The following is a 26,741-nucleotide window of genomic DNA, read 5'->3' on the forward strand; positions in this document are numbered from 1 at the left end:
GAGACTCACGGGCGGGTCGAGAAGTTTCTTCCTAATTGGGACACACCCACTTTTCCTTTGCGGCTCTTCTGGCTCTTCTGCCCTCACTCTCCCAACTTTCTTATGGAACCACGTTAGTCTTGCATCTACCACCCCAATCATGGCGCCGTCTTCCTCAAAGAGAGAGACGCGAGGTTTCAATTCCTCTCGTAGCAGCCATCAGCGCTCGCAGCCAAGACGCAACCAACGACCGTTTAACTCAAGCTCCAGCGGCAGACGTGATCGGATAGCATCTTCTGCTCGAGAATCCTCGGCTGCGGCGTATACCGAGAATTCTGGAAATAACCAAGTATCAGATGTGGTGAGTCAGTTACAAGGTAATATTGGCCAGCAGGACCGGGACGATGAAAATGCAGATCTATGTCAGGTTGTGATGGCTATGGACATGAAGGAGAGATGCTCTGTTGGTTGCTGTTATTACGTTGCAGCTGAGCAGAAGCTGTATCTGCTTGAGGACATTACGTCTGGGGGACTAGAGGCCATTGAGACGTGTGGGTTTTCGTGCTCTTTGTTTTAATCACTTTACAGCGCGATATGATTGCCGTCCTAACCTTCCCCTTCTTTTCTTTCTATTTCTTTTTCTTTTAATAGTAAAACTTGACGTTCAACCAACACTTGTTCTGCTCTCAACCCGGGCAGATCAAAGCACGCCCAACCTGGGGCAAACTGGACTAGGTATGCACACCGCGGACAACGGTGAGTACTGTTCCACCTATTGCTATTTTCTTCATCCGTTGTTTACGAGTTTGCTCTTCAGGCGATCAGTTCCAACTGCCTTATCATCTCGACGTTCGACCAGTGCAGGAATTCAACTTCGAGGGTGCAAAACTAAAGCTTGCTAGCCTTCCGCTCAGTACAAGTAGATCCGAGACCCGCTTCCTTGTCCCTGGTGATACTTTCTCGCTAAAGCAAAATGGAGATGAGAACGATTTGGGGTTCACTGATCATCAAGGAAGGCTACTAAACCTTTCTGGCTCTATTGATATGGATAATCGTATTTCTATCGGTTGTGTGGGTGCTATCATTACCTACCTACAGAGAAAACGAGCAGCGGAGTGCCTTACAAGGGACAGTTCCGGGAGTGAATTGTTCAACATTAAATCCCTTGAAATGCGTAGCCTAAGGGACACGATGTAAGGCTAATTACCAGTTTAAAATCAATATCAACCTTCTCTCACTGACGTGCATGATAGGTTTGTCAATACCGATACACTTACTTCACTCCAAGTAATCCAATCCGAGTCCCATCCAAATGCGTTCAACCAGGGGCCTGGTAAGACCTCCCCTGGAGCAAAAGAGAGCTTATCAATATATGGTCTATTTCACCATTTTGCTAGGACACCGCATGGGAAGACTCGTCTAAGGCAAAGGTTTCTTCGCCCCAGCACGGATGCTGCTCACATTAAGGAGGGACATGACTTTATCAGCACATACCTACGTCCAGATAACGGCGAATGTATTGAAAAACTCACCAAGAGCTTGAAAGGGATAAAAAATTTGCGCCCAGTAATGGTACATGTACAGAAGGGCATCAGTTCGGGAAATGCCAAATTCAAGGCGTTCAAGAGTGGAGTTTGGGCAACGCTTTTGGAGGTCCGTACCGGGTAGATACTATATGAGTGCAGAAAACAATCGCTAATCTAGAGCCCGTAGTTTGCATTCCACGCTATAGACGTACACGATACGATACGAACGGTTATGGGGGCGGAAAATTTGGATATCCATTTGAGGGTGAGAGTGTCTCAGTACGATATATGAATACGCTAATTCTCGTAACTAGGCACTTGAGAAGCTAGATGTGGCTATCCTACACCAGGTTGGAAGAATAATTCATGAAACGGTGAGCAGAACTTCCCGCCTACACAGAAGCAATGCCTTTCTTTCTGATTTCTGGCAGGTCGACCTACAAAGCTCGATTGACGAGCACCGGACTGTCGTTAAACCGAGAGTAGATCGCGAACTGGACGATCTGAAAGAAACATATAATGGCCTGGATAGCTTGCTCAATCAGGTGGCCATAAATATTGCTGGTACTATTCCCAGCAGGCTGAGCAACGATGTTAACGTCATTTACTTTCCCCAACTTGGGTTCAACATTGCTATGCCATTGGACGAAAGAGGTCGTGCTGTTTACGATGGCGGAGAGCAACCGTGGGATCAGGTATTTACCACAGAAAACAGGGTATATTTCAAGGATTTCCGTATGCGAGAGATGGATGAGAAATTTGGAGACATCTATGGCCTTATTTGCGGTAAGTATCCTCTAAACCGGAGTTTATACTCGATACCTAACAGATCTTCAGAAAAGGAAATTGAAATTGTCTACGAAATGGCGCAGAATGTACTTCAGCACGAAAAATTTCTTGTGGACGCTTCCGATATCTGTGGAGATATAGACAGGTATGCATGCTGGTGTCTATCTTTTCCGTCCTATATCTAAAAATAAAGCACAGCCTTCTCGCTCTAGTACAAGGGGCCAGTTTATATAAGCTTGTAAGGCCACAGATCACACAGGACAACAGTATCGTAATTAAGGGAGGACGGTCAGGACAAACATCACCCCCTGCTCTCGATGATTGTATTGCCGCTGACTAGATGCAGCCACCTTCTGTATGAGGTTACTGTTCCTACATTTATCCCGAACGATACCCTAATTGTTGGAGGAAATGGAAGAGAAGGATCCCCACCAAATACATCAACTCAATCACTTGAAACCTCGGTTGAGGTGGCTGAAACCCAGGGCCCGAGCATGTTACTGCTGACTGGGCCAAACTACTCCGGCAAAAGTGTTTACCTCAAACAGGTTTACTCCTTTATCAAATAGCATGATAAGGAATTGAGCTGACTATCCTATAGGTGGCTCTAATTGTCTATATGTCCCACATCGGGAGGTACTTTGGAGACCCCCTATCTTGAAGTTTCATTAACTGACCGAGAATCACAGTTTTGTCCCCGCGGAAAGGGCCAAAATCGGCATCACGGACAAAATACTAACACGGATAACAACAAGAGAGACAGTCTCCAAGGCAAGAGCCAATACCCGTGGAAAAATCATTTTCTCAATATGCTCATTTTTTCGGACAGACCCAAAGCTCCTTTATGATCGACTTACAGCAAATATCCTTTGCTTTAAACCTCGCAACCGAGCATAGCCTGGTTATAATCGATGAATTTGGCAAGGGGACAGAATCGACCGGTCGGCTTCCTATCCCCTATTTGATTTGGGAGCAATCTATCTCTGAGCTTTGGCTAAGGCAACACATGCTATATAGATGGCGCGGGTCTCGCCTGTGGGCTGTTCGAATACTTACTCAGTCTTGGTGAGAAGAGACCGAAGGTGCTCGCCGCAACGCACTTCCATGAGATATTCGAAAACGGATTTCTACCCCCAAGGAAAGAGCTTGATTTTGGGTACATGGAAGTTCAAGTAGATCCGGCTGCGAGAGAGGTGGAGAATCAGGTCACATATCTATACAAGTTGAGTACCTATCGTATTTTTCCTTTTAATCCTAAACATTGAAAATCAAATAAATCACTGATCCATTAGCTATATAGTTTCCGATCTGGACGGAGCAATGCCAGCTTTGGAACTAAGTAAGTTTATACTGAGATTTTCATAGCCGACTCGTTGATAGTGACCCTCCATTTTATTTTATTAACGCGAACTTCTCAAGCTGTGCGGCGTTGAATGGGATTGACCAAGCCATTATTTCGCGCGCAAATGAAATTGGTACCCTAGCTGCCCGTGGTGAAGATCTTGTGGTCATTTGTGCGAAGATGTCTGCGGATGAAATGGGCGAGCTTGAAGAGGCGGTAAGCGGTTCTTCGAAATTGTTTGTTGGGGTTCGAGAAACTGGATGAGTGCGTTCTGCAAAATGCTAAAAATGGATTCCGCGCAGGAGAGTATGGCGAGGAGGTTCCTTGGTGCGGATTTCTCCCACGGACCTAATGGTGCGGGTGACGGGTGTGAAGATAATAGTGAGCGACCAGAAGCGTTGCTGGAAAATATTATTGGTAAGAGTTATGGTAGCACGATAATGACTGGGCTTACATGACTCTGCGTGGGCTGGGATGGCATGCTTTTCCCGAGGGGGTATGCAGAGTGTCATCCCTTTTGCAGCCAGTGCGTATGAACGTTTCCTCATATTCCAGTTACCCTCATGTGCTCATCATAATCAGTTGTTGGTGAACTTATCATTTAGATCAGTGATATAACTTAGAGTTATGTATTTCTATCTAGCGCTAGAGTTACCAAACAGATATAAAGATACCACATATTAAAGGGTATATCAAGTCAAAACCTTAGCAGATAAGCATCCCCCAACCTCATCATACTCGAAACTTGTGTTTATTTATGCAGTATAAACAGCGTAGGGAAGCCCAACGCAATCCAACAACGCCATTCCCGCATCTAATACGGAGTGCATAAGAAACCCATCCCATCATCGATTTTACATGAATACAATAAATAATTTATAACTTCACACTCTTAACCAAATTAGTCTTGATCCCAGTAAGCTCGCCGCCATACCCACCACGGCCTTCACCACCTTTATAAACCTGTCGAATACTCCCCAACTTCTTCTTCTTCTCCTCATACTTCTTCTTCTTTTTAACTCTCGGATTCCGCACATCTTTACTCCGCTTCGGCGTCAGGCCCTTATTCTTCGCGATGGCATATGTAATGGCCCGTTTCCCATCTTCCCCAATAGTCTCCTCGAACTCAACGCGGGCCCCCTTCCCTTCGCGCGCAGCCGCAGCATGCGCGTCAGCAAGTTTCTTCTTATCCGCTTTCTTCTGCTTCGACCGTGCCGCGACCATGTCATAGTAATCGTCCGAATCCGAACCTGCGCCACCATTACCGCTCTTGTCGCCTCGCACCTCCCTCGCGAGCCGATGATCATCCTCGTCGCTATCTCCGCCAAGCGCGTGGAGATCGTCCGCAGTCCGCTGGCCTCTTTTCTCAGCCTGGGCGTCTAGACGGGCTTGGCGATCCTTTAGTCTCTCGCGGTATGGCAGGTCTGTATCGCCGCCCGCATCACGGCCAGCAGCGTCACGCTTGTTGGCTTTCTGGGCGATTTGGGAGGTATAGAAACGGAGACTCTTTTTCTTCTTGGCTTTTTCTTCTGCTTCGAGGGCGTCGAGAGGTGTCTCGTCGCCGAAGTCTGAGTCGGCGTCCTTTGGTGTGGGTTTTTTAGCTTGCTTAGTTGTTCTTTGGGTTGTTCGGGAATTAAGTAAATTAGAAAGGTCTGCAAGCTCAGCCTCAGTCTGGAGTAGTTTCTCATTGCGCTTCTTTTCTGAGAGGGCCTTGGCGTCTTCTGCAGCTTTTTGGGCTTTCGTTTTCTTCGTTTTGGTCACCCGTTTAGGTTCGACGGGCGTTTTACTTATTTCTGTGACTTTGTTTGCTGGTTTCGATATTTTGTCGTCATCAGTGCTGTGATATGGCTCTATTTCAGAATCCTTGATTTCTTGCACACCCTTTGCCTCCTCCCATTGCTTCTTGCAGTTGATCAGAGTCTCCATGATTGGATGTTCTCTTAGCTCTACAGGCGACATTGCGAGGCGTGCTTCCCCATTTCTTGAAGGAGATGTTAAGAGAAAGAAGTACATGCTGATTGCACCGAGATAGGCGGAGAGTGCACGAAATTTAACCACTGGTAACGGAACATAGTCATTATCAGTTCCAGATGAATAACCTGCACCATTCGCAAGATTATCTGCATTCTGCATGGCAGCAGCAAGTTCCTCATGCACGCATTGAAGTGAGAGAAAGTCTTTCGACAGCGGCTCGAATTCAGGGTATCGTTGTTTCAAGATCTTGCGCCGTTCGTCGACACTTATATCATCTGTCACCTGAAGTTCACGCAAAACTTCTGTAACGACATTGTTCCCTTCCTTTTGGCCACGCTGGCCGTCTTTGCCCGATGTAACCCATTCGCTTTCGTCGAATCCAAAATCTGCCTCGTTCATAGCCTGTAGGCGTTGCTGTTGGATCTTTTTGGCTTCAGCTTCCTCTTCGAATGCATCTGCCTCTGTTTCGATAACGTCTGCATCGTAATAGTCCTTCCTTGACGAACCCCATCCTTTCATGCCCTCATCCTCTTCCTCCCCCCTTCCCTCTCCCTCCTCATCATCACCCATCGGACTGGTAGCATTGCGGAGACGTAGCGTCGGTTTCTTGAGTGTGGATTGCCGGGCATCCTCCTCCTCCTCATCATAATCAACGTCATCGTCAAAATCTTCGCCGTTTATAGATTCAGATAGATACCCAAGTACTTCTTCGTCGGAGGGTTGGAAAATCTCCTCTATAGTCACGGTGTTAATAACTAGAATTGAATCAGGAGTGAAAAGAAGGATTAAAATATAAATATTTACCTTGCTCTGCTAATTTACGCCTCCGTTTCGCCTCGGGGGCTTCTTCTAAGAGAATGCGATCCCGACCCTGTTCAAACTCATCCTCCGAGTCGGTGAACGTAGCATCCGCTGCAAACCTGGAGGTTTGGTCTGGTGGAGCACTCTGCTTTGCGGACGAGAGCTTGCTGGCTTTTCTTTTCTTACCCATTGTCACGATAGATAGCCTGGAAAACGACTAGTAGATATGTGTTTGAAATGAACTGCTAAAGCAAGCGGCTGCTGGAGTTGTCCGCCTTTCTGCAGATTTTCCTCTTCCGCTCTAAGAAAAAAAAGTTCCTCGGAATGTCTTGGCGTGATCGATGACCAACGCCTAGGCTCTATTGGGACAGGTACCCGCGCGTCTGGGCAGTTCCACTCTATTGGTCTTGTGAGGTCACGTCTCGTCTCTGGTGCGGATATTGTTCCAAAAAGTTTCCTTCAGGGCTGACAGCGGTAAGAGGAAAGCCCTCTCTATGCCAATTGCGTTACGCTATTATTTAAATGCTTGAATTGTTCTCCTAAGAGAAAAGAACATAACTGGGGGGAAAAGTGCTGAGCTACGAGGGCACACACAACACACTCTACACATGGTCTAGAGTTATCCAATGAATGAATGATAGGTGTGTATTACCTATGATATATATATACAATATTTTGCTCGGTATATAGTTAGTTGACAGCTCCTGCTTTGCTATTGCAGGGGAAAATAGGCAAACACCTACACATTTAACGTGGAAAGAACCACCGCAGCCTAGACACCCATTGCTCCTCCGCCATGCAGGATTTCCGCGCCACGTTAACATCCTTTCTCAGAGGGGACTCTGACTTGTCGTTGTCAACTCCCCAGCTAGTCGCTGCAGTCACTCTTTTGATATCATCCCTATACTTAGCCGTCAGCATGCTAAACTACTTCAAGACCACTAACCAGTTCGTAGTAGCGGGGAGGGTATGTATTGGGGATCCCGTTTAGTTTAAGCCCCTTGTTTTTCATTTGTTCCGGGTAGCTGATAGCTGATGGCACGTAATAGATGGCCGTTGTCACAGGTGGTTCGGATGGTATGGGCAAAAGTGTCGCTCTGGAATTGGCCAGAAAAGGGGCTAGTGTCACCATCGTCGGCCGCGATGTGGGCAAACTCAACGCCGTCTATGAAGCTATGAAGGTACACTTGCCCCTGCTTGACATTTTGTTTGTATTTACCAATAGAGGGTGTTAGACTTAATACTGACGAAAGAAAAACAATGTTCAGACATGCGCCCCCCATATGTGCGGCCAGAAATTCCATTGGATCAAAGCCGATTTGATCGACCCCAAAGAATCCGAACGTGTCATGGCCGAAGTTACCGAGTTTAACGGCGGAGTGTATCCTGATATTGTCTGGTGTTGCGTTGGGCAGTGCATACCCGGGTTCTTTCTCCATACCTCTCCCGAGACCTTGAAAGCGCAGATGGACACAAATTATTTCACCTCAGCTTTTACCGCACAGGCTATTATGAAGCTATGGCTAGCTCCTGCTGCTTCTGGCCAAGCTCCGGAGAAGACACCCCGTCGCCATCTCATCTTTACCAGTTCCACAGCATGCTTTGTCCCGGTCGCTGGGTATGCGCCATATGCGCCAGCGAAAGCAGCATTACGCGCTCTCGCAGATGCCTTGACCTCTGAGATCGAGGTTTATAACGGCTCCCGGAGGAATCCGTCCCTTAACGCCCCTGCTGCGGACGTGAGAACCCACGTTATTTTCCCGATGGGAATTTTGACTCCTGGGTTTGCCCAAGAACAGAAACTGAAACCTGCCCTGACGAAACATCTTGAAGAGGCCGACAAGCCACAGACGCCTGACGAAGTTGCTGCAATTGCTATCAGGGGGCTCGAAAGAGGCCAATACATGGTTACGACTATGCTGGTAGGCACGATGATGAAGGCAAGTGCAATGGGGGGTAGTTATAGAAACAGCATTGTTCGTGACACTCTTACCAGTTGGATGAGCTCTCTTGTCTTCCTTCAGGTTATCCCAGACTTGAAAGCCAGGGCTCATCGGTGGGGGCGAGTCAACGGCATTCCCAAGGAAGGGGAAGATAACACTGTGGCACCCCAACCGGTGACGGACGACTGCATGGGGGAAGAATAATGGTGATATCTCTCGATGTGCTTTCCCTATTAATAACCTCCTCGTTCCCTATATTAGATACACCATTTCCTAGGCGTCAATAAACAACCCTATGTTTCTCTATTAACTTCTTCCATAACGTTCTCCGTGAAATGGGATTCTGGAATATAGAATAGATCATATCTATTCCACTTGATATTTTTTCTCATATTTGGATGCCAAGCCATTTTCCATAATTCGAGTTTAATACCTGTTAAATATCCGTGTATTTCAACCACATGGATGAGGTTCACGTGTTCTTGGTTGCCAAAAAGGGGTGTGATATGGATGAGGCTCAAAGGGGAAAGAAAGAAGAGCATTCACGCCCATCGTCGTCATCTCCTCTCCCGACATCATTCCCACCTTGCAAGCCAGCCTACTTCAACTTCATCCTCATCTCTTGCGCTGGACGGATTTCGAAAATCCTATTAAGCACAAACATTGACTTCCAAATTACGTATACTGCACCTTGCTCCCATTAACTACCTACGTGCCGCCACAAGAAAATGAAGCCACTCGTTATCCTGCACTTCCTCGCCCTTACCGCCTGGGCCTTGAAGCCCCTCGCCCCTAGGGACCATGGGGACCAAACAGTCATCGTAGTTAACAAGTTAGCCCCAGACACCCACAGCTACGGCTACAGCGGCACTAACCCTGTCGATGGATGCTGGGAGAGCCTCGACTGCTCCCTGACCCAAATCGAAGCAATGTCCATGGCGAGCCGACTCGAGTTCATCAAGTATCTGAGCACCTGGCGCCTGGACGCGTTGCACTCCATGGACCAATTCCGCGCGTTTGAAGGGGTCATTGCCTTCTTCATGAGGAAGGATATCGGTGGCACGGGCACGTGGTTGTCGCTTGTACATGCTGCGTGCATCGAGGCGTTGCAGAGGGGTGCGGCTATCTCGCTGGGCTTGTCGAGTAATACCGGTGGGAATCCGGCAAGTGAGAAGTGGGCGGATTATTTTTATCAGAGGAGGACGGGGAGGCTTACGGATAGAGGTGTATGATTGTTCCCCCCCCTTTATTTCCCCCCTCTTCCCATGCTTTATATTTGGACAACTCCGTTTTCGTGTGGTTTTGATATATCGATCGAAAGAAAGTTGAAATAAAGATGGCTGACGATGGTCTCTCCCCCCCCGGGGAGTTGTGAGCAGGCCCACGATTTATCCTGGGCTGTGGCAGAACAAGCTGCCGTTGACTACGGCATGCGCCGCGCAGACTCATCGCTGCAGATCGAAAAGCCCTCCGGCCGCGTGCTACGCTGGATGCAGTTCACGCGCGTATACAGAACAGCCATGCAGTATCGCCGTACGATCTTGTGGCTTATGAGGATGTATGTTCCCTTGCTTACCGTATTTGGCAGCTTAAATTATTTCTCTTCCCTTCCCGTACCCCTTTTTCCTTTCCACTCGCGCTCTCCCCTTAAATCGAACAAGGGACAGAGAATCAAGGAACTCGTCATCAGAAAGGTAAAAGACACAAGTTACTAACTGGTCTACCACCATCCTCTCAAACATTGTATACAGGGGATTCACATGGTCTAGCCCCTCCATACCCATGGCCGTGGAAGCTTTCATAGATTGGGTCACGGACGTGACAGACGCAACCTCTACTGGCTTCCTAGCCGATGTGGCTTGGACCCTTTCTGCGCTGGGGCTATCCCAGCACGGAGAAGACCCCGCCGCTGACAGTGAAGTGATGTTGAAGATTGTCACAGAGTTTTGGGAGGTTTTCCAATTGAGGAATACCGGTGGTGGTAATGGGGAGCAGGGAGGCATTTCACAGCGAAGATAGATCAAGTATCTCCTTATACGGGGGCTCTGTGTGAGGATGGAGCTAAGCGTGGGGTTGTGTGCATTGATGCGGTGTCATTGGTGAAATGGTTGGAAGTGGAAACATCGTGTCCTGTTTACATGTTTACAGAATATAGTTTAGTATATCGGTGAGTGATATTCGGTGGATGATGCAGCATGAAGATGTTGCAAATCAAGAGATTTTTATTTTTCTTATCAGTGAGCTCGGAATCGTTTTTCGAAACAGGTCTCTAATTTGTAAATCTCATTCTTCAGCGGGCAGGTGGATTCAAATTCAGGGGCAGTTTGGGCGGCGGATATGATATTAAGCTTTGCCGCTAAGACGCTAACTAGTTTACGAATCCATATATATGTATTGTGTAACTCACTCTCCAGAAAAGGGTGTTGCACACAAAACACCAATAATAATAGCTAGTTATCTTATCAGTACGTTAATACCTCCATACCCCGCAATGAATCATTGACGGCCTAGCAAAATCGAGCGCATGATAAATTTGGCCATATAAACATAGCACTTGTTACATGCATACTTGAGAAGAAGAGCAGGAAATATTACTAGTACAGAGATCACTGAATTGCCCCCAACTGGACTGCCTTACCTTAAAAGGAGGGGGGTGATTTTCTCGGCAAAATAAATTCGATATGATATGATACAAGCATACGTGTATAAACACTTCAGCTCTGAGGAAACATTATTATACACTGATAATTTACTCAGCATATCAAAAGCTCAGGCAAGGTAGAGAGAGAACCGATCCACCTTCAGTGAGTCTTCTCCAAGGCTTATCAGCGCTACTCTGTGGTTGCAGGTAAAAAGAGGGAGATGAGCTCTTGGACAAAGCAAGTAATTCGTTGAATATCAGCTTTTTACAAAAGCTTCACTCTTGCCTTTTTCCCCTGGAAAATAGATAGGTAGGTATTCAAAGCTGCACTGTTTGGAGTAAACACTGTGTGAGGGCTGTTTGTGGGTTTGTAATTCATACTGAATTACTTTTTTTCTTGTTTTTGGAGTGTGTCTTAATACACATAGTTATACAATATAAAATGAGATAAAAAAAAATGGCATGTCCTACTCCAGCCCTAGCCCAGCCCGACCTACAGAGACATATGTATTAGGCTACTTTTAGAGCTGGTGTATTCACGCACAACAGGCACTAACCCCCTTAAAACTCTGATTAAGAGAGGAAATGAAAATACTTTATGCTGGGAACAGAGTTACAACTTAAATTCTTAGTGATAGGATCCTCTGTATATATTGCTAAATTCAGAAATCAGCACAGCTTCATTCAACAGAGCAGACAGAATAATAAATCATTATCAAAGTATATCAGATTTGTATCATTGTTTTGAACTGCCAAGACTGACAGACAACGTTGATCCTCCTAGTTACACTAGTAACTAAGCCAAGCACTTGAAATAAATAAGCAGGAATGACATCGAGGCCAAAATAAATAATCTTGGAATCCACCAGCCACATTCACAAAACATACGCGCGACAATTAAAAAAAGCCAGAAATCTTCCTCCAATTGCCTTTAGAATATATTATATAATTTGAAAAATATGCATAGTTATGTGTAAAATTTTATCATTATATTCGTTTTGTACCTTAAAAAACTCCGAAAATGTTGGACCTCCTCCTCTCCATCCCGGTGCTCTCCTACCTCCTCATCCCCGCCATGTCCTCCTACAACACAAGCCTCAACATCATCTTCTTCTACATCACATGGATCACGCTGGTCCTGTCAAGCCCCCCGTTAAAGGTTGAAATTGTAGGAACGTGTGCTGTCCGCCTATTACTATATCTAGTTCCGTCCGCGCTATTTTTCCTCTTCAATTTGCTATTTCCGTCTGCTGCGGGAGTGATAAAGGCGCAAGGTATCCAGGACCTCCCGGCGGCAAAGAAGGGGAAGAGGTGCTGGAAACGAGCGCTGAAGGTTGCGGGTTGGGCGGTGTTTAATCTGTTAATGAGCATTTTTCTGCAGGGGCTTGTGGAGGCGGTACTAACGAAAGTGCTCCGAGTGAAGAGCGCGATAAGGGTGGCGGCGAGGCTGCCTTTGCCGTGGGATGTTCTGAAGGACTTGGCGTTGGGGCTTGTAGGGAGAGAGGTACGGAGTATATATGAGACTAAATACCTAATTCCCCTTATTACAGATAATCAGGCCCAAGAGTCAAGTACTTGGGGGAAACCAAGACCAAAGGAAACATGGAACTAATCGCTTGAAATGGTGCTAATAACAAATAGGTCCTCCAATACGTCATACACCGATACATCCTCCACTCTCCATCAGCCTACGTCGCAAAGTGCCATGACGAATGGTACCACTCGCTCCGTAGCCCTGACCCACTAACAGCGCATTACGACCATCCCCTCGCCTACCTCCTCTACCGCTTCATACCCGCATTCCTCCCCGCCGCCACCCTCCGCTTCCACCTGCTCACCTACCTCATCTTCCTCGCTTTCATTTCCCTCGAAGAAACCTTCTCTCACTCCGGCTACAGCATCATGCCCACCAGTTTCTTCATTGGCGGCGTCGCTCGCAGGGCCGATCTCCACCTCCTGAGCAAAGGCCGTGGCAACTACGGGTCGTGGGGGGCCGTGGACTGGATATGCGGGACTACGGTGGGCCACACTGGGTCTCAGGGTGAGGGAGACGACGAAGAGCATGAAGTCGATATCGAGGACGTTCTTGATGTGGCGCTTGAGGAGCCGAAGCGGAAGGTTAGGGGGCTACGAAATCGGGGCCGAGGCCCGGTGGATTCGTAATTGAGGTATTTTCTTTTCTTTTTGTCTTTTTGCCTTTTCCTGTGCATGCGAGGGTGGGAAGATGTACTATCAGGGATGTTTAAACGTCATTGCGTTCGAGATATTTTGTTTTCCGGTGAGAAGTTCAGGGAGTACATTTATTCTATGTGAATTTTGGCCGCGGACGCAAAATATCAGGAGTGTTGATTCCGGGGGCTGGGCTTTGTCGATGTCGATGTGTACGTATATACCTCTCCGGTTTTTGGATATGGGAACGGAGGTAATCTGGGAAATGCGAGAACCTGCGAATATGATAGTTAATGAGATAACATGCTAAACTAAACAAGCAAAAGGGAATCAGTCCTCCCAGTAGCAAAAAAATCACGGAGCTTCGAGGGAAAAGGTATTGTATTGCAAGCGGCGGGTACTAAAGAATGCCTTTGCAGAATTAAAAGGAGGGGCTCATCAAAACGGAATAAAGGGATTTTTCGATGAAAAACCACTAAATTAATAGTGGGAAAGAATCGCCATGGCCATGGTGATTGTACATTATCTCATTGAAAAGAAGAACCTTCGTGGAAAGTTTTGGTGTATATTTTCATATTTTTTTCCCTTCTTTTGTTTCTCCGAAAGAGCAAAATGATTTTTCCCCCAATGTTTAAAAAAAAAAGCCCGCGCAAGACAAGACGTAAATGGATTAGAAAAAGAAAAAAAAAACCCGCTCCCGATTTCTTTCTATTTCAATTTTCCCCCATTCGACAACCAGCCAGTTTACCACTTCATTTCGTGCGGCTTGTCACCGTTCCGCAGACTGAAACTGGAGGAGAGGTAGCTGGCAAGGAACTGCTCCTTTTTGATGGTGGCCAAAAGGGGTTGGTCTACGGCTTTTTGGTCGTTGGCACGGGCGGAAACAACCTTCTTCTTCTGTTTCAATCGTGAAATATATTAGCAACCAATACATCCGCGCATACCCGCACAATAACATGCCGAAGAGGAGAAAAAAAAATTTGGCCATGGCGAAAAAGGGGTAGATCCCAACACAGACACGTACCTCGGGCTTCTCTCCCTGCTTGAAGAAAGCTTCCTCTCCCTTCTTCTCCGCCTTCTTCTCCCGGGTGAAGTAGTCGGATTCGGAGGCCTTTTCCAAAACCTTGTCGTCAATGCCCTTGAGATCGACCTTTGCGCTTGTGGCAATGACGTATCTGGCGTTTACTCTCCGGAGAGGAACGCCATTTAGTTTGAAGGGACCGGTAACGAGGAGGACACCCTGGGGGAGGTGCTTGAGGAGGACGACACGCTTGCCGCGGAAACGACCAGCGAGGAGGATGAGGATGGTGCCGGGTTGAAGACTGGGCCGCGGCTTAGCGGGGTGGATTGTCTTGCGGACCTGTTTTTGATATCCATTTTGTCAGTTTTGTCCGAACTGTGAAAAGGCTTTGAGATTGAAATTTTTGATGTGCGCGAGATCGCGAAATTGTGCGTGTGTGTATCGATCAAAAGGCCTATCAAATCCCTTCATACACAATCTGCGGATATTGAAGCAATGCTTCCCAACAACCCCACTAATTTCCCGGGCAGATGAATATTCTGGTAGCAGTAGTAAAGGCGATAAAAGGGATACTGACTTTCTTCGGCTGGCATTCATCCTCAGTGGGATACCACTTCTGTGCCTTTTGGGCGGGGATGGTCCTCTCGCCCTTTCCAAACTTCTTCGTCTGGCCAACAGACTTTGAGTCCAAAGTCGCCGACATATTGGCTATTGTGACGAAGATGTGGGAAAGAAGAAAATTGGAGGTCGGAGGAGGTCCAAGTTGTCGACGGTCGGTGGGTGTTGTCAGGGTCGTTCGTCGTCTGGCTTACGGGTGGCCGTGGTGTATGTATAGACGTGGTGTTTTTGTGGGATCCCTTGCCCTACCGATTAGCCGAATGCGCTAGTGCCAATCCGGAGCTGGAGTGTCTGGGCCAAACCACCTGACTCGGAACCTTTTCCAGGTCACTTATCAAGCATCATCAACACAACATCAAAAACCGACGTCAGTAGCATCGCCCTCGCAGGTAGCTGCTCCGTCTCAACCCTGCAACCGTCTCTGCATACACAGTAGTAGTATCTTTGATTCCTGGTTTCCCACGAAAACACATCTAGTAGCCATGTCGATAGCACCTATCATCACATTCAAAGCAGGCCTCTGCGAGCTTGATGTAAGTCGCTTCATCGTCTGTCTAGCTTATTCAAACTTCTCTTCAATAGCCCTTCGACTTTAAGGCCTTAACCATGATGTACATCGCCTGAGGTATAAATATCTGACAGCCTACTACCCAATATAGGCCTCCGTTTCTCCCCCTAGAGTAAAACCACAGCCAGCTCCAGGGTACATTTACCTGTACTCAGAAGATGACCTGGTACATTTTTGTTGGCGTCGACGCTCTGCTTCGCTCGATGAACCCGAGTTAGATCTTGTCATGGTCCCATCCGATGGCACTTTCACCCCCTACAAACTCACCAGCGCGGAAAACCCCTCCAACACCGACAGACCTACCAATGGAAGAGTATATGCTTTGAAATTCTCTTCCAGCTCGCAAAGACACCTGTTCTGGCTACAATCAAAAAGCCAACATTCAAACGGCAACCCGGCTTGGTTTAGCGCAAGGGATCTAGAACTAGGACGGATCGTGAACGCTTTGCTGCAAGGCGAGGACATCGATGTTCGTCATGCCATTGCTAACATTCCCGGGGATAATGATGGTGGCAACGGGGGTGACGATGATGAAACCATGGAGGATGTTGAAGGCGCAGACCACAACCCAATCCATCGAGCAGGTGGCAGCGGCGGCGCGGGACCGGGAGCTACTGGAGGAGATATACGTGAAGAAGGCCAAGAGTCGAGGGAGGGCGGAGCGGACGGTGGAAGAGCGTAGGTACAACTTTCCGCAATTATGATCGGACATGTTTACAAAACACAAGAAACAAAACGGACAAGCAAAAAACAAATGGAGTGGTTCATGCTGTGCACAATGCGATCCATACCATTATGTAATTACGCAGATGTCATTTTCATGGCTAAAGCAGCAAAATTTAAACATTATATCTCGATCTCTTTACCTTCCTGCAACTTCGCTGTTGTGGTATATATGTTTGTTCGGGCGCTAACTACCATGAAAAGCGCTACTGCGTCGTCAGATCCATCCTCGGTTATCCAAAACCTCCTCAGGTCCCTCCAGCAGCAAGGAAACCAACAGTCAGGGTCAGAAGCAGCCGAAGACCCATTCACAACACTCTCAGAGCTACTTCCCCCATCTTCAACGCTTCCGTTCATTGAATCAGCGGACTCCGAAACGGTCGACCATCTCCTTAGCTTTCTTCCTACGTCCCTCTTACTTCTTGCGCAATCGAACCTTGAAATACCCAGTAATATGGATCCGGACTCTGGACCTGTAAAAGACGCATTGCAGGCTTTGACTCTCGAACAAAAACGAGATATACTTAAGAGGGTTCTACGATCGCCGCAATTTACACAGAGCCTTGGTAGCCTTACTGTGGCATTGCGCGATGGTGGGCTACCCAGTATCAGTGATGCGCTGAAGATCCCAGTGGAAAACGACGGTTTTATGCGTCGTGGTGGGGTCCCGCTTGGAGGAGGAGATGCTGTTCGCGCATTTCTGGAAGGCGTCAAGAGATATGTTGAAGAGAAGGAGCAGGATTGCCAAGACAAGATGGAGACAGATTAGGGATCTATGAAGCTAGCGATATCTTAGGAATTTTTAATACATCTAAATGATACAGCACGCTACTTCTCACCTCCTCATACAGATCTTGTCTCACAAAAAGGAGAGAAACGATTGCGATCCTAATGTTGCCTGCTACCGAAATTTCCCGGGAACCACGTTTCAGGAATCGTCAGGGCTACTGGCTTGTGGAGGCACTCTGCACAAGACTGATTAATGTAATCCACAAGTGAGCAAGTCACACAAGCAAGTGAGCCACTTCATCATCTTATATCTTTACATTCAATTATTATTACAGCTATAGAAAATGAGTATAATCACATTATGAATTATTTTCTCTATATCGTGAGCATGTATGAGCAGTATATTTTAATAGTATCATATATACGGAGTACTATATCAAAAAATCGTTCTTAAAATATATCTTTCTACACTATAACACTGCTAATGAGAACCATGGATAAACTACCAACAAATGGGAATTATTGGATTCCGTAAAAATCCAACAATCCAAGAATATTATTACGTGGATCCCCGTTTCCCGCTAGACGGCCCGTCAGCGCCGCTACGGAGTACAGCCTCCAGGAGTTGTGTAAAGCCACAGTCAGATCTGCCATGTCTGTCTAGCCCGAGAAACTGCGAATATTTGCACTACTGCGTATGCCAGCCCAACAGTTGAACCACACCAGTTAACCTTGGCGCTGCAGAGTCCAGCAAGAAGCTTGTGACGCCGTATTCGAGACACATTATTGTTGTTACCCCTGGCTTGCGCTTGACACTTATATTACTGTGGATACGCTGTAATGCGGTCTCGGAGCTCCGCGCCAACTTGTTCGTTCAGCTGTGTATGAATTATTACAGAGGTACCGTATTATTGCATGGACCTTGGACCTGAACCCTCATAAACTCGCCGGCCCCATTCTCACGGAGCTGCCAACAGACGACAATCCAGGAGAATATCATGAGGCAAGACTAAACGAATAATACGTCAATGAGAATTCTATCGTGCCGTTAATTAGGAACAAGAGTACCGCTCCTCCTCCTCCTCCTCGCCGCAAGATACAAGCCGCCGATAGACACGCCCACTAATAGATACCACGTTGGTTGATATCGTCCCTCCCCCACATAACTGTGCTCGAGCGTTGCTTTTCGTGAACGGAACAACTTGCGTTTCTGCTCATTTTGCGCGCAGAGGCAGTGGCGGCACACTGCGACAGTATATATATCCAGATTGAGCTGTTTATTGGGGTCTTCTATGTTGTTGCGTCGTTTGCATTTTGAGATGTCCGCCTTCCGATAGCCAACGCCAATCAGCATGGCGTCGCCGAACAACAACAACAACAAGGACAACAATAACAACGACAACGGCTACGACCCGCGGAATTATGGACCCGGGCCTTCTCCCGTTGACCAGTCGATCCCCTTGCAAGACCTCTCAAGACCTCCGGATATTGCGACAGCAGGTGTACCAGACCGGCGACGCAGAAGAACTAGCAGCAGCAGCAGCACTGCAGGTCGCGAGGGATTTCCTGTCCGGAGAACGTCGATAATAGGGCGCAGGGGTATTGGGAGGAGATATGAACGGATAGCGGAGGATTCCCCAAGTCCGCGCGAGCGGAGTGGGATGGATACTTTTCATACGGTCAATTTGTCCAGCGATCATCTGCACCATAATTCCCCCATATCCCTTGCCGATGGAGGCCAAGAGTTCTCTGCTGGCGCCCATCACAGTTTTCAGGAAGCTATAGGCTCTGTTGGATTGAGCTTTGATGGACCAGCAACGATACATTTCTCGGGTCGGGATTCAGGTCCACAGCGCTCTTACCAAGCACATGTGAGGCACTCCGATGACTCGACTCCGTTCCCCTATATGGGCAGCCAGACCCCCATTGACGAGGAAAATTACATGTCGCCTATTGATACGAACGAAAATGACACAACGCCTCTTACGGACCGGAGGTATCAACAACCCATTGATGGTGCCTCCATTTCACATGGCCAGCGACATGACAGGCCGAGCGTGCATTTCGCAAGCGAGCGGACGGCCGTTGGGCCGCATCTAGTCGATGACCTACCACACTCGGAAGAAGGGAATAGTAGGATGCGGAGTGGCTCCGGCGGTCGGAATCGACCAGGTCGCCGGTCGCGGCAGCTTGCGCCAGCTCCCAATTCTGCGTTGTCAAGAGCTGGCTCGATGATGAGAATGATGTCGCAGCGTGTGGTTAATATCAGTAATGAACCGGAGATTGTGGACCAGACGCTTCGGCACAAATCGTCGCTTAAGCAGGCTCGCCTTGAAGCTCCACCGTCACTACCCGCAATGACAGAGTATGCTCATGACATATCAACGCCGGGTTTAGACGATGGTTACCCACCAGAAAAGCGCCCGTCGCTTTTCTCTAAACTGCGAGACCCAGATGCCTACCAAACGGAGGAAAACCCGCTCAAGGGCAATTCGTTGGGTATCTTTTCTCCGAACAGTAAACTGCGGAGAGGGTTGCTGGAAATCCTCATCCACCCTGCGGTAGAACCGATAATTCTCATCCTCATTATCATCCAGACCATACTTCTAGCTATTGAATCTTCGGTATACAAAGGCGAACGGGGGAGTCGTTGGGGCACTCCTGCTTTCGACTACGCGTTCCTCGTTCTTTTTCTCATATATACACTCGAGATCAGCGCGAGGATCATTGTATCTGGACTTATGTTCAACGCCGATGAATATAGTACTTTGGATCGATCGTTGGGTTTAAGAAAAGCTTTGGTCGCAAAAGGGAAGGATCTCTTGATGCCACAGCGAGGGTTATCCACAAGGAAATCCGGCAACCCGACCGAACCTCAAATATCCGTACTAAGGTCGTTCACGGGTGCTCAAAATACCGCAGACCGATCCGGGCATTCTAGTTCCCTGCAGCGATATCGTCTTGCGCGGCGTGCGTTTTTCCGTCATTCCTTCACCAGGATAGATTTCCTTGCTGTTGTATCATATTGGATATCGTTTGTGTTATCAAACCTATCTCTCGAGTCGCAACACCATCTTTACGTATTTCGAATGCTGAGCTGCCTTCGCATTTTGAGGCTTTTGGGTCTCACCAGTGGTACTTCCGTAGGTTTTACATCTTTCAAATGTGTTTTATTATATATACAAACTACGGCCTCAGCTCATGTTCTATTTAAAAATTTCTAGGTCATCTTCCGAAGTTTGAAAAAAGCCGCCCCTCTACTCGTCCATGTTGCTTTTCTCATTAGCTTTTTCTGGCTCCTGTTTGCCATTGTCGGCGTCCAAAGCTTCAAGTCCAGCATGCGCCGGACTTGCGTCTGGGTTGATCCTGAGAACCAAAGCAACTTCACACTGAATGCTGCGCCCGATAACGTCCAATTCTGTGGAGGGTATCGTGAGCTTGGCACTGGTGCGAGCAAGCCTTGGGTTTTGCCTGATGGGACAGCCGGCGCGGCCGCCCCGAAGGGTTACCTCTGCCCTGAGGGCTCTCTCTGTGTACAAGGCAGCAATCCATATGGTGGAACTATCAGCTTTGACGATGTTGCTCATTCCCTGCAGCTCGTTTTCGTAGTAATGAGCTCGAACACTTTTACCGACATCCTTTACTATATGACCGACACTGACTACCTTGCCGCTGCTTTGTTTTTCGTCTTCGGATTCATAGTCCTGAGTTTGTGGCTTGTCAACTTGTTAGTTGCTGTCATCACCTCGTCATTCCAAGTTATTCGGGAAGAAAGCAAGCGCAGCGCGTTTACCAGCGAGCATATAGACGAGAGAGAGTTCGAGGACGATACTCCTCGCAAACTACGTGGACTGAAACTTTTATACGATCGAACATACTGGCTATGGATTGCTGTGATTACCTTCGGTCTTGTGGTTCAGGGTCTCAGGAGCTCTTCCATGGGGCCTCACCGGCGAAAACTTATCGACAGGACGGAAATACTCGTCACCATTATTCTTGCCGCTGAAATATTCCTACGATTTGCGTCAGACTGGAGGAACTTCTTTAAAGGTGCCCGTAACTGGGTCGATTTGGCGCTCGCGATAATTACCTGCATCATTATAATACCGCCAATACGCTATTCCGGCCGCACGTATGCTGCGCTATCAATATTCCAGGTATTGCGTATATATCGCATCGTTCTTGCATTTTCCGTGATGAGCGATTTGATCAAGACGGTTTTCAAAAACGTAGTTGGTTTACTCAATCTCATCATATTCGTGTTTCTCATTACCTTTTTGGCGTCAATATTCGCCGTTCAGTTATTTCGGGGCCAGATACCTTCAGAGGATATAGGAGGCAACGAGATTCAAATTACTTTTTTCGACATCTACAACTCGTTTCTAGGAATGTATCAAATACTCTCCAGCGAGAACTGGACGGCTATATTATATTCGGCGGTCGAATCTACCTATCCGTGGAATACAGCTTGGATCTCGGCAATATTCGTCATCATGTGGTTCATTCTGGCTAACTTTGTGGTCTTAAACATGTTCATTGCTGTCATCCAGGAGAGTTTCGATGTGTCTGAGGATGAGAAGCGAATTCAGCAGGTGAAGGCGTTTCTACAGCAGAAGCAGCTTAGTGGGTCTTCTCAGGGCAATCTTTCGCTGTCAACTATATTCAGACTTGGTCGCAATTCTCGATTCCGAGACCCGCTCGATCATGGGCCTGCGGCGCTTGAAATGTTACTGAAGGATGCTGTCGTAAACGAGTTTCTCGATGAGCAACCACGATCACCACCTGCAGACATCCAACCAACGGAAATTCAACCCGGTCATCCTGAACATAAAAACGGCGTTACGAACTTTTTCAGCTCATTTAAAAACCGAATTATGAACCGAGAGCCTAATCCCTTTTATTCAAAACTGAAGTTTTCCAAAGTTTATGACGATTCGGATCCAACTGCGATGGCTAAGGAAGTTCTTTCTGCGTCCGAACAGCGGAAGCGAGCTCAACGCCAATATCTCCAAAAATATCCTAATTATAATGTATCATTGTATATCTTCAAGCCCACGAATCCACTACGACGATTCTGCCAGCGCATCGTTGGACCGGGTCGAGGGAGCAGTCGTATCGAAGGAATAGATCCATACAAGCCAGTATGGTATACATTTTCAGCGTTCATTTATGCCGCGATTGTCGCTATGGTCTTGCTTGCTTGCATTGCCACGCCCCTTTATCAGCGCAATTACCTCCAAACCCATAAACCTGGTCTCAGTAACTGGTTCGTTTGGACGGATCTGGCTTTTGCAATTATTTTCACGATCGAGGCAGTGATCAAAGTTATTGCAGATGGCTTCTTTTGGACGCCAAATGCTTACTTTCGAGGCTCTTGGGGCTTCATTGATGGAATCGTGCTGATTACGCTTTGGATTAATGTCGTATCGGCAATATTTAACGCTACTGCTACATCGCGTGTTGTGGGTGCGTTCAAAGCTCTGCGAGCTTTGAGGTTGCTAAATGTCAGTGACAGCGCGAGAGAAACGTTCCATGCTGTGATTATATTGGGTGGGTGGAAGGTTATTTCTGTAAGTTACACATTTTCCACTCCTACGTTTTCTTTCTTATTTGGTTCGATGCTTATAGAAGGGTTTGTAGGCGGCATTCGTCTCAATGAGTTTCCTCGTCCCATTCGCCATCTACGGCTTGAATCTTTTTAACGGACAGTTCAAATCATGTAACGATGATGACTTTGGGTACAGCTCACTAGACCACTGTGTTGGTGAATATATGAGCTCCCCATATGCATGGGATGTTCTTGCACCACGGGTAGTTTCGAATCCGTATTTCAGCTTCGACAACTTCGGCGAATCGCTCTTCATTCTTTTCCAAATTGTGTCCCAGGAAGGCTGGACGGGTGTCCTATGGGAGGCGATGGCAATAACTGGAGTAAATCAACAACCTGTGCCCCTCGCATCTCAAGAAAATGGACTCTTCTTTGTCGTGTTCAACTTGCTCGGCGCCGTCTTCGTGCTGACACTGTTTGTTTCAGTCTTTATGCGAAACTACACTGAACAGACAGGGGTGGCATTTTTGACCGCAGAGCAACGGTCTTGGCTCGAACTACGCAAACATCTACGACAAATATCCCCCTCCAAGCGATCCATTGACAAGGATAGCAGTAAAATCAAATCGTGGTGTTACAAAATTGCGGTCAAAAAGCATGGACGCTGGTCAAGGTTTATTACTGGACTTCTGTTATGCCATCTACTTCTCCTGGTTCTTGAGTTCTATCCTGAATCTGTCTGGTGGGACAGAACTCGAGGTAAGGCTTCCCTTCCTTTCCGCAGTATCACTCAGGAGCCGCCCGCTCATATATGTTACAGATATTCTATTCTTGATTTTCACAATGTTCTATATCGCCAACATTTTCATTCGTGTTGTCGGCTTAACCTGGCAGCGATTCAGCAGAAGTTCTTGGGATCTATACTCGATCATCTCGGTATCTGGTACTTTCGTCACGACAATGCTCTCGGTGGTCCGATACGAGAATATCGTCTTCACACGGCTCCATAAACTATTTCTTGTCTCTATAGCTTTGCTGATGATACCTCGGAACAACCAGCTCGATCAGTTATTCAAAACTGCTGCTGCTAGTCTGACGGCTATTGGCAACCTTCTGGCGACTTGGTTCGTTCTTTTCCTGGTCTACGCAATTGCCCTCACCCAGATATTTGGCCTTACAAAGTTTGGAGAAGGGGAAACTGGCAGTATCAATTTCCGAGACGTACCGAGGGCCCTTATTCTTCTTTTCCGCACAAGTGTTGGAGAGGGTTGGAACGAAGTAATGGAAGACTTTGCCACGATGGTACCACCTTACTGCACAGCTGATGGTCAATTCTTCGAGAGCGACTGCGGCAGTGCTGGTTGGGCTCGTACCCTGTTTATCTCCTGGAATATCGTTAGCATGTACATTTTTGTATCTCTCTTCGTGTCGCTCATTTTCGAGAGTTTTTCCTATGTCTATCAACGAAGCAGCGGGCTGTATGCGATCAGCAGAGAGGAGATCAGGCGCTTTAAACAGGCCTGGGCTACCTACGATCCTGATGGAACTGGATATATCTCCAAGGAAGCATTTCCAAGGCTATTAGGGGTAAGTCAAGCCAGGTACACATTACTTACCCGCCCCTGTTCTAACAAAATTGTAGGAACTGTCCGGCATATTTGAAATGCGCATCTATGACGGTGACTTTACAGTTGGCCGCATTGTGGAAGACTGCAAAGTCCATCGCAGGGAATCGAATCAAGCGCCATATGTTCGAGCTGTCGATGGAATCGACTTGGACAAGTTGAGACGAAGGATTGATCGCATCCCCGTCCAGCAAATCCGCAGAAAACGCGCTCGAATGAATGCCTTCTATGAAGAAGTTCTCGTCTCGGCAGACCCTGAAAAAGGCATTTCCTTTACTTCTTGCCTCATGATTCTTGCTCACTACAACGTGATCACTGATAGTAAGAGTTTGAGGTAAGTCACCTTCCCTGATCTATGAGTCTTAAATATAGTACTTTCTAACATATATCTCTTTCCCTTTATAGACTCGAAGAATTCCTCCGTCGTCGAGCTCGTCTGCAGCGCGTGGAGGAAGCCGTTAGACGAAGTGTAGTAATTGGGTTTTTCGACACATTGTACTGGTCCCGAAAATTCCGCCGCCGCTTCGAACCCCATCATGACTCTCGCCTAGTCTCCGTACCACAATTCGCCGTTCCAGAAATCTTCGTCGAAGATGGCGAGCACGAGGAGCAACTGCAGCAACAACAGCAAGAACAACAGCAAGAACAACAGCAACAACGCCAACGCAGCCACTCGCAGCTTTCAGATCCAACCTTCCCTTCTCCCATGCTCTCGCCAGACGCACGAAGTCGCTCCTCCGGCGGTTCGGATGGTCGCGGACACATGCGCAGTCCACCTTCTATCGACACAAATGTCTCGCCAATGTTAAGAGGCACAGGCTCTCCAACACGTGGTAATGAGTGGGTGAGTCGAAGCCCCTCGCTGTCTCCGCGCCAAAGCCGCGCGCTATACGGTTCCACCCCACCTAGTCCGGATGATATTACAAATCATCGACCCGATGATAGCTCCGTCAGCGTGCAAGGGGTGATGGAGTCACTGGACAATTCTGCGTGGGGCGAAAGTATCCGGCGAAGCTTCACGATGCGTCGGCCGCAAGGGCGGGAATAAATCGCCGAAGAAAAAAAGTCCTCCACCATTTTTCTTCATTTCCCCATAATCTACTTGGACCTATTAAGATCCTAGTCATGATCCATCATGCTTTCTGACCTCATTTTTCTTTCCCTTTGCCGTGTCTCATTTCGTTCCCTTCCTTGCACCCACATATATATACACCTTATACACACAATACCATTTCTATGCATTTTCCTTTGTTCGCCCCCCTTTTTTTTTTCCGTCTCCTTTTCCTCTAGAATTTTCTCCAGCAGAGTTTGATAAGACAACAATGCTCCTACAGAGATACCGAGATACCACCATATACATGTATACAAACACGATTTTTTATTAGGGAACACATACAGAATAACGATACACATGACAAGTTGGAGAAAGGGCTGGGCCGGCAGCTGTCGTCGAAACGAATTTTGGATTTTAGATATGGGTGATGTCAGTTGATGTGACCGGGCCTTGCCTTGATTTGCATCCTATTCTCTTTACCCTCTTTTTTTTTGTCTTTGCTATTGGTTCTAGTAACGTTTTCTAGATTTCAAAGGAACGAAAAAGTGGCTTTTGAGAAAGGACGTAATTATGCGCATGCAGCCAAGGAAGGATGCTGGATTTTCATGTTTTGTGTTTTTTTTTTTTTTTTTGATTTTTTGATTTTTTGATTTCGGTGTCTCGGTTGCTTGATAGTTTTGGCCTTCTCATTTTTGTTCTCCTTTTCTTGTTCTTTATTTGTATATTTTTACTTATTTCCTCCCCCTCTTCCCCCCCCCCGCCCCCCCCCCCCTTTTTTTTTTTTTTCTTTTTTTGCTCCGTCTTTCATCTCCTTGTTTATTTATTACTTTAGTACCGCTTCCCCTTTATACTTATTATAGCTTTGCTCATTGCGCTTTCCTTTTGTTTACATCAGGATTTTTGAAAGTCAGAGGGGAAAGGAAGTGATGGCCTTTCTTGGATATGTTCTGCAAGTGGGTTTTGAACTGTCAATATTTAATTTATAATTAATTTGCATTTACATTGCACTTACATCCAGTTACATGCTTGCATGTTTATGGCAGGCGGATGGAAGAATACATTCATCTCGTATAATTTCCCTGTTGTGTCTTTATAGCATAGAGGAATGGCTTTGGTATTTTATTTTAGAAAGTAAAAAGGCAGCATTATGGAGATGTGGTGTATGTGTAGGCACTTCCTGTCTTTATCATGTCTGCATAGTTAGAATTTAGAATGCATGAGTGGTAGTAAATCATGCTTCTAATTCAGAGTTGCATCAAAGAGAAAGATAGCTGCTGGGCAAAATAAATAAGCATGCATACATCCACTCCTGTTGTATTAATATATTCATATTGATAAAAACCACCTCTCTGAGATGTGTATGATCTCCATCTACCCCCTGCCTGAAACAGCCATCTGTAACAGTGTTGAGGAGTTTATTAGTCAAGTCACTCAGTCAGCCATTTCCAGAGTGTGTCTGTATCAAAAATGAGCCAAAGTTCAATTCATTCATATTTTCTTTTGCTGTATATATGCTTGGAAATCATACAAGTATTTCCTTCTTCTGTGCCACATTACATTACAGTAGTCTCATGGAGATCATACATTTCATGTCTGAAAATACTTCTGTTTGAGTAAATGAAATATCTGCCCTTTCAGGGGTGATACTCTTGAAAAAGGGGGAATAAGAGTTTTAAAATACTAAAAAATAA

At 46.9% G+C, this 26,741-nt stretch overlaps 8 protein-coding genes across 8 annotated transcripts; 6 read left to right on the top strand and 2 right to left on the bottom strand.

The window, feature by feature from the left end:
* Nucleotides 1-139: 139 nt before the first annotated feature.
* BDBG_00250 (DNA mismatch repair protein MSH5) lies at nt 140-4,094 on the top strand (the record flags this gene model as incomplete). The annotated part of the gene is made up of 17 exons (XM_031719808.1): nt 140-530; nt 631-735; nt 797-1,172; nt 1,233-1,632; nt 1,693-1,770; nt 1,820-1,879; nt 1,937-2,291; nt 2,343-2,439; nt 2,493-2,582; nt 2,641-2,842; nt 2,896-2,930; nt 2,984-3,065; nt 3,124-3,235; nt 3,312-3,516; nt 3,595-3,633; nt 3,714-3,852; nt 3,939-4,094. 17 exons carry the CDS (start codon nt 140-142, stop codon nt 4,092-4,094), a joined length of 2,922 nt encoding a protein of 973 aa, XP_031575697.1.
* Nucleotides 4,095-4,120: 26 nt separating this feature from the next.
* BDBG_00251 (Sas10/Utp3 family protein) lies at nt 4,121-6,710 on the bottom strand. Its single transcript, XM_031719809.1, has 2 exons — nt 6,415-6,710; nt 4,121-6,344 (listed from the first exon to the last, which is right to left on the bottom strand). Exons 1-2 carry the CDS (start codon nt 6,599-6,601, stop codon nt 4,513-4,515), a joined length of 2,019 nt encoding a protein of 672 aa, XP_031575698.1. The 5' UTR covers nt 6,602-6,710; the 3' UTR covers nt 4,121-4,512.
* A 497-nt stretch (nt 6,711-7,207) lies between these two features.
* On the top strand, nt 7,208-8,558 carry BDBG_00252 (oxidoreductase; the record flags this gene model as incomplete). The annotated part of the gene is made up of 3 exons (XM_031719810.1): nt 7,208-7,378; nt 7,461-7,592; nt 7,680-8,558. The coding sequence occupies 3 exons, from the start codon at nt 7,208-7,210 to the stop codon at nt 8,556-8,558; spliced, it is 1,182 nt and encodes a 393-aa protein (XP_031575699.1).
* A 218-nt stretch (nt 8,559-8,776) lies between these two features.
* Nucleotides 8,777-10,648, top strand: BDBG_00253 (uncharacterized protein). Its single transcript, XM_031719811.1, has 3 exons — nt 8,777-9,580; nt 9,734-9,912; nt 10,106-10,648. The coding sequence occupies exons 1-3, from the start codon at nt 9,083-9,085 to the stop codon at nt 10,371-10,373; spliced, it is 945 nt and encodes a 314-aa protein (XP_031575700.1). The 5' UTR covers nt 8,777-9,082; the 3' UTR covers nt 10,374-10,648.
* Nucleotides 10,649-11,644: 996 nt separating this feature from the next.
* Nucleotides 11,645-15,077, bottom strand: BDBG_00255 (60S ribosomal protein L6). Its single transcript, XM_002628963.2, has 3 exons — nt 14,763-15,077; nt 14,189-14,524; nt 11,645-14,061 (listed from the first exon to the last, which is right to left on the bottom strand). The coding sequence occupies exons 1-3, from the start codon at nt 14,886-14,888 to the stop codon at nt 13,909-13,911; spliced, it is 615 nt and encodes a 204-aa protein (XP_002629009.1). The 5' UTR covers nt 14,889-15,077; the 3' UTR covers nt 11,645-13,908.
* Nucleotides 11,766-14,699, top strand: BDBG_00254 (sterol desaturase). Its single transcript, XM_031719812.1, has 2 exons — nt 11,766-12,499; nt 12,637-14,699. The coding sequence occupies exons 1-2, from the start codon at nt 12,017-12,019 to the stop codon at nt 13,156-13,158; spliced, it is 1,005 nt and encodes a 334-aa protein (XP_031575701.1). The 5' UTR covers nt 11,766-12,016; the 3' UTR covers nt 13,159-14,699.
* Nucleotides 15,078-15,285: 208 nt separating the features above from the next.
* BDBG_00256 (uncharacterized protein) lies at nt 15,286-17,269 on the top strand (the record flags this gene model as incomplete). The annotated part of the gene is made up of 3 exons (XM_002628964.2): nt 15,286-15,336; nt 15,463-16,049; nt 16,299-17,269. The coding sequence occupies 3 exons, from the start codon at nt 15,286-15,288 to the stop codon at nt 16,861-16,863; spliced, it is 1,203 nt and encodes a 400-aa protein (XP_002629010.1). The 3' UTR covers nt 16,864-17,269.
* Nucleotides 17,270-17,433: 164 nt separating this feature from the next.
* Nucleotides 17,434-25,689, top strand: BDBG_00257 (calcium channel subunit Cch1). The gene is made up of 6 exons (XM_031719813.1): nt 17,434-19,966; nt 20,048-22,393; nt 22,464-23,130; nt 23,192-23,958; nt 24,014-24,330; nt 24,402-25,689. Exons 1-6 carry the CDS (start codon nt 18,176-18,178, stop codon nt 25,042-25,044), a joined length of 6,531 nt encoding a protein of 2,176 aa, XP_031575702.1. The 5' UTR covers nt 17,434-18,175; the 3' UTR covers nt 25,045-25,689.
* The last annotated feature ends 1,052 nt before the right edge of the window (nt 25,690-26,741 follow it).

Source organism: Blastomyces gilchristii (genome assembly GCF_000003855.2).
Source record: "Blastomyces gilchristii SLH14081 genomic scaffold supercont1.1, whole genome shotgun sequence".
NCBI lineage: Eukaryota > Fungi > Ascomycota > Eurotiomycetes > Onygenales > Ajellomycetaceae > Blastomyces > Blastomyces gilchristii.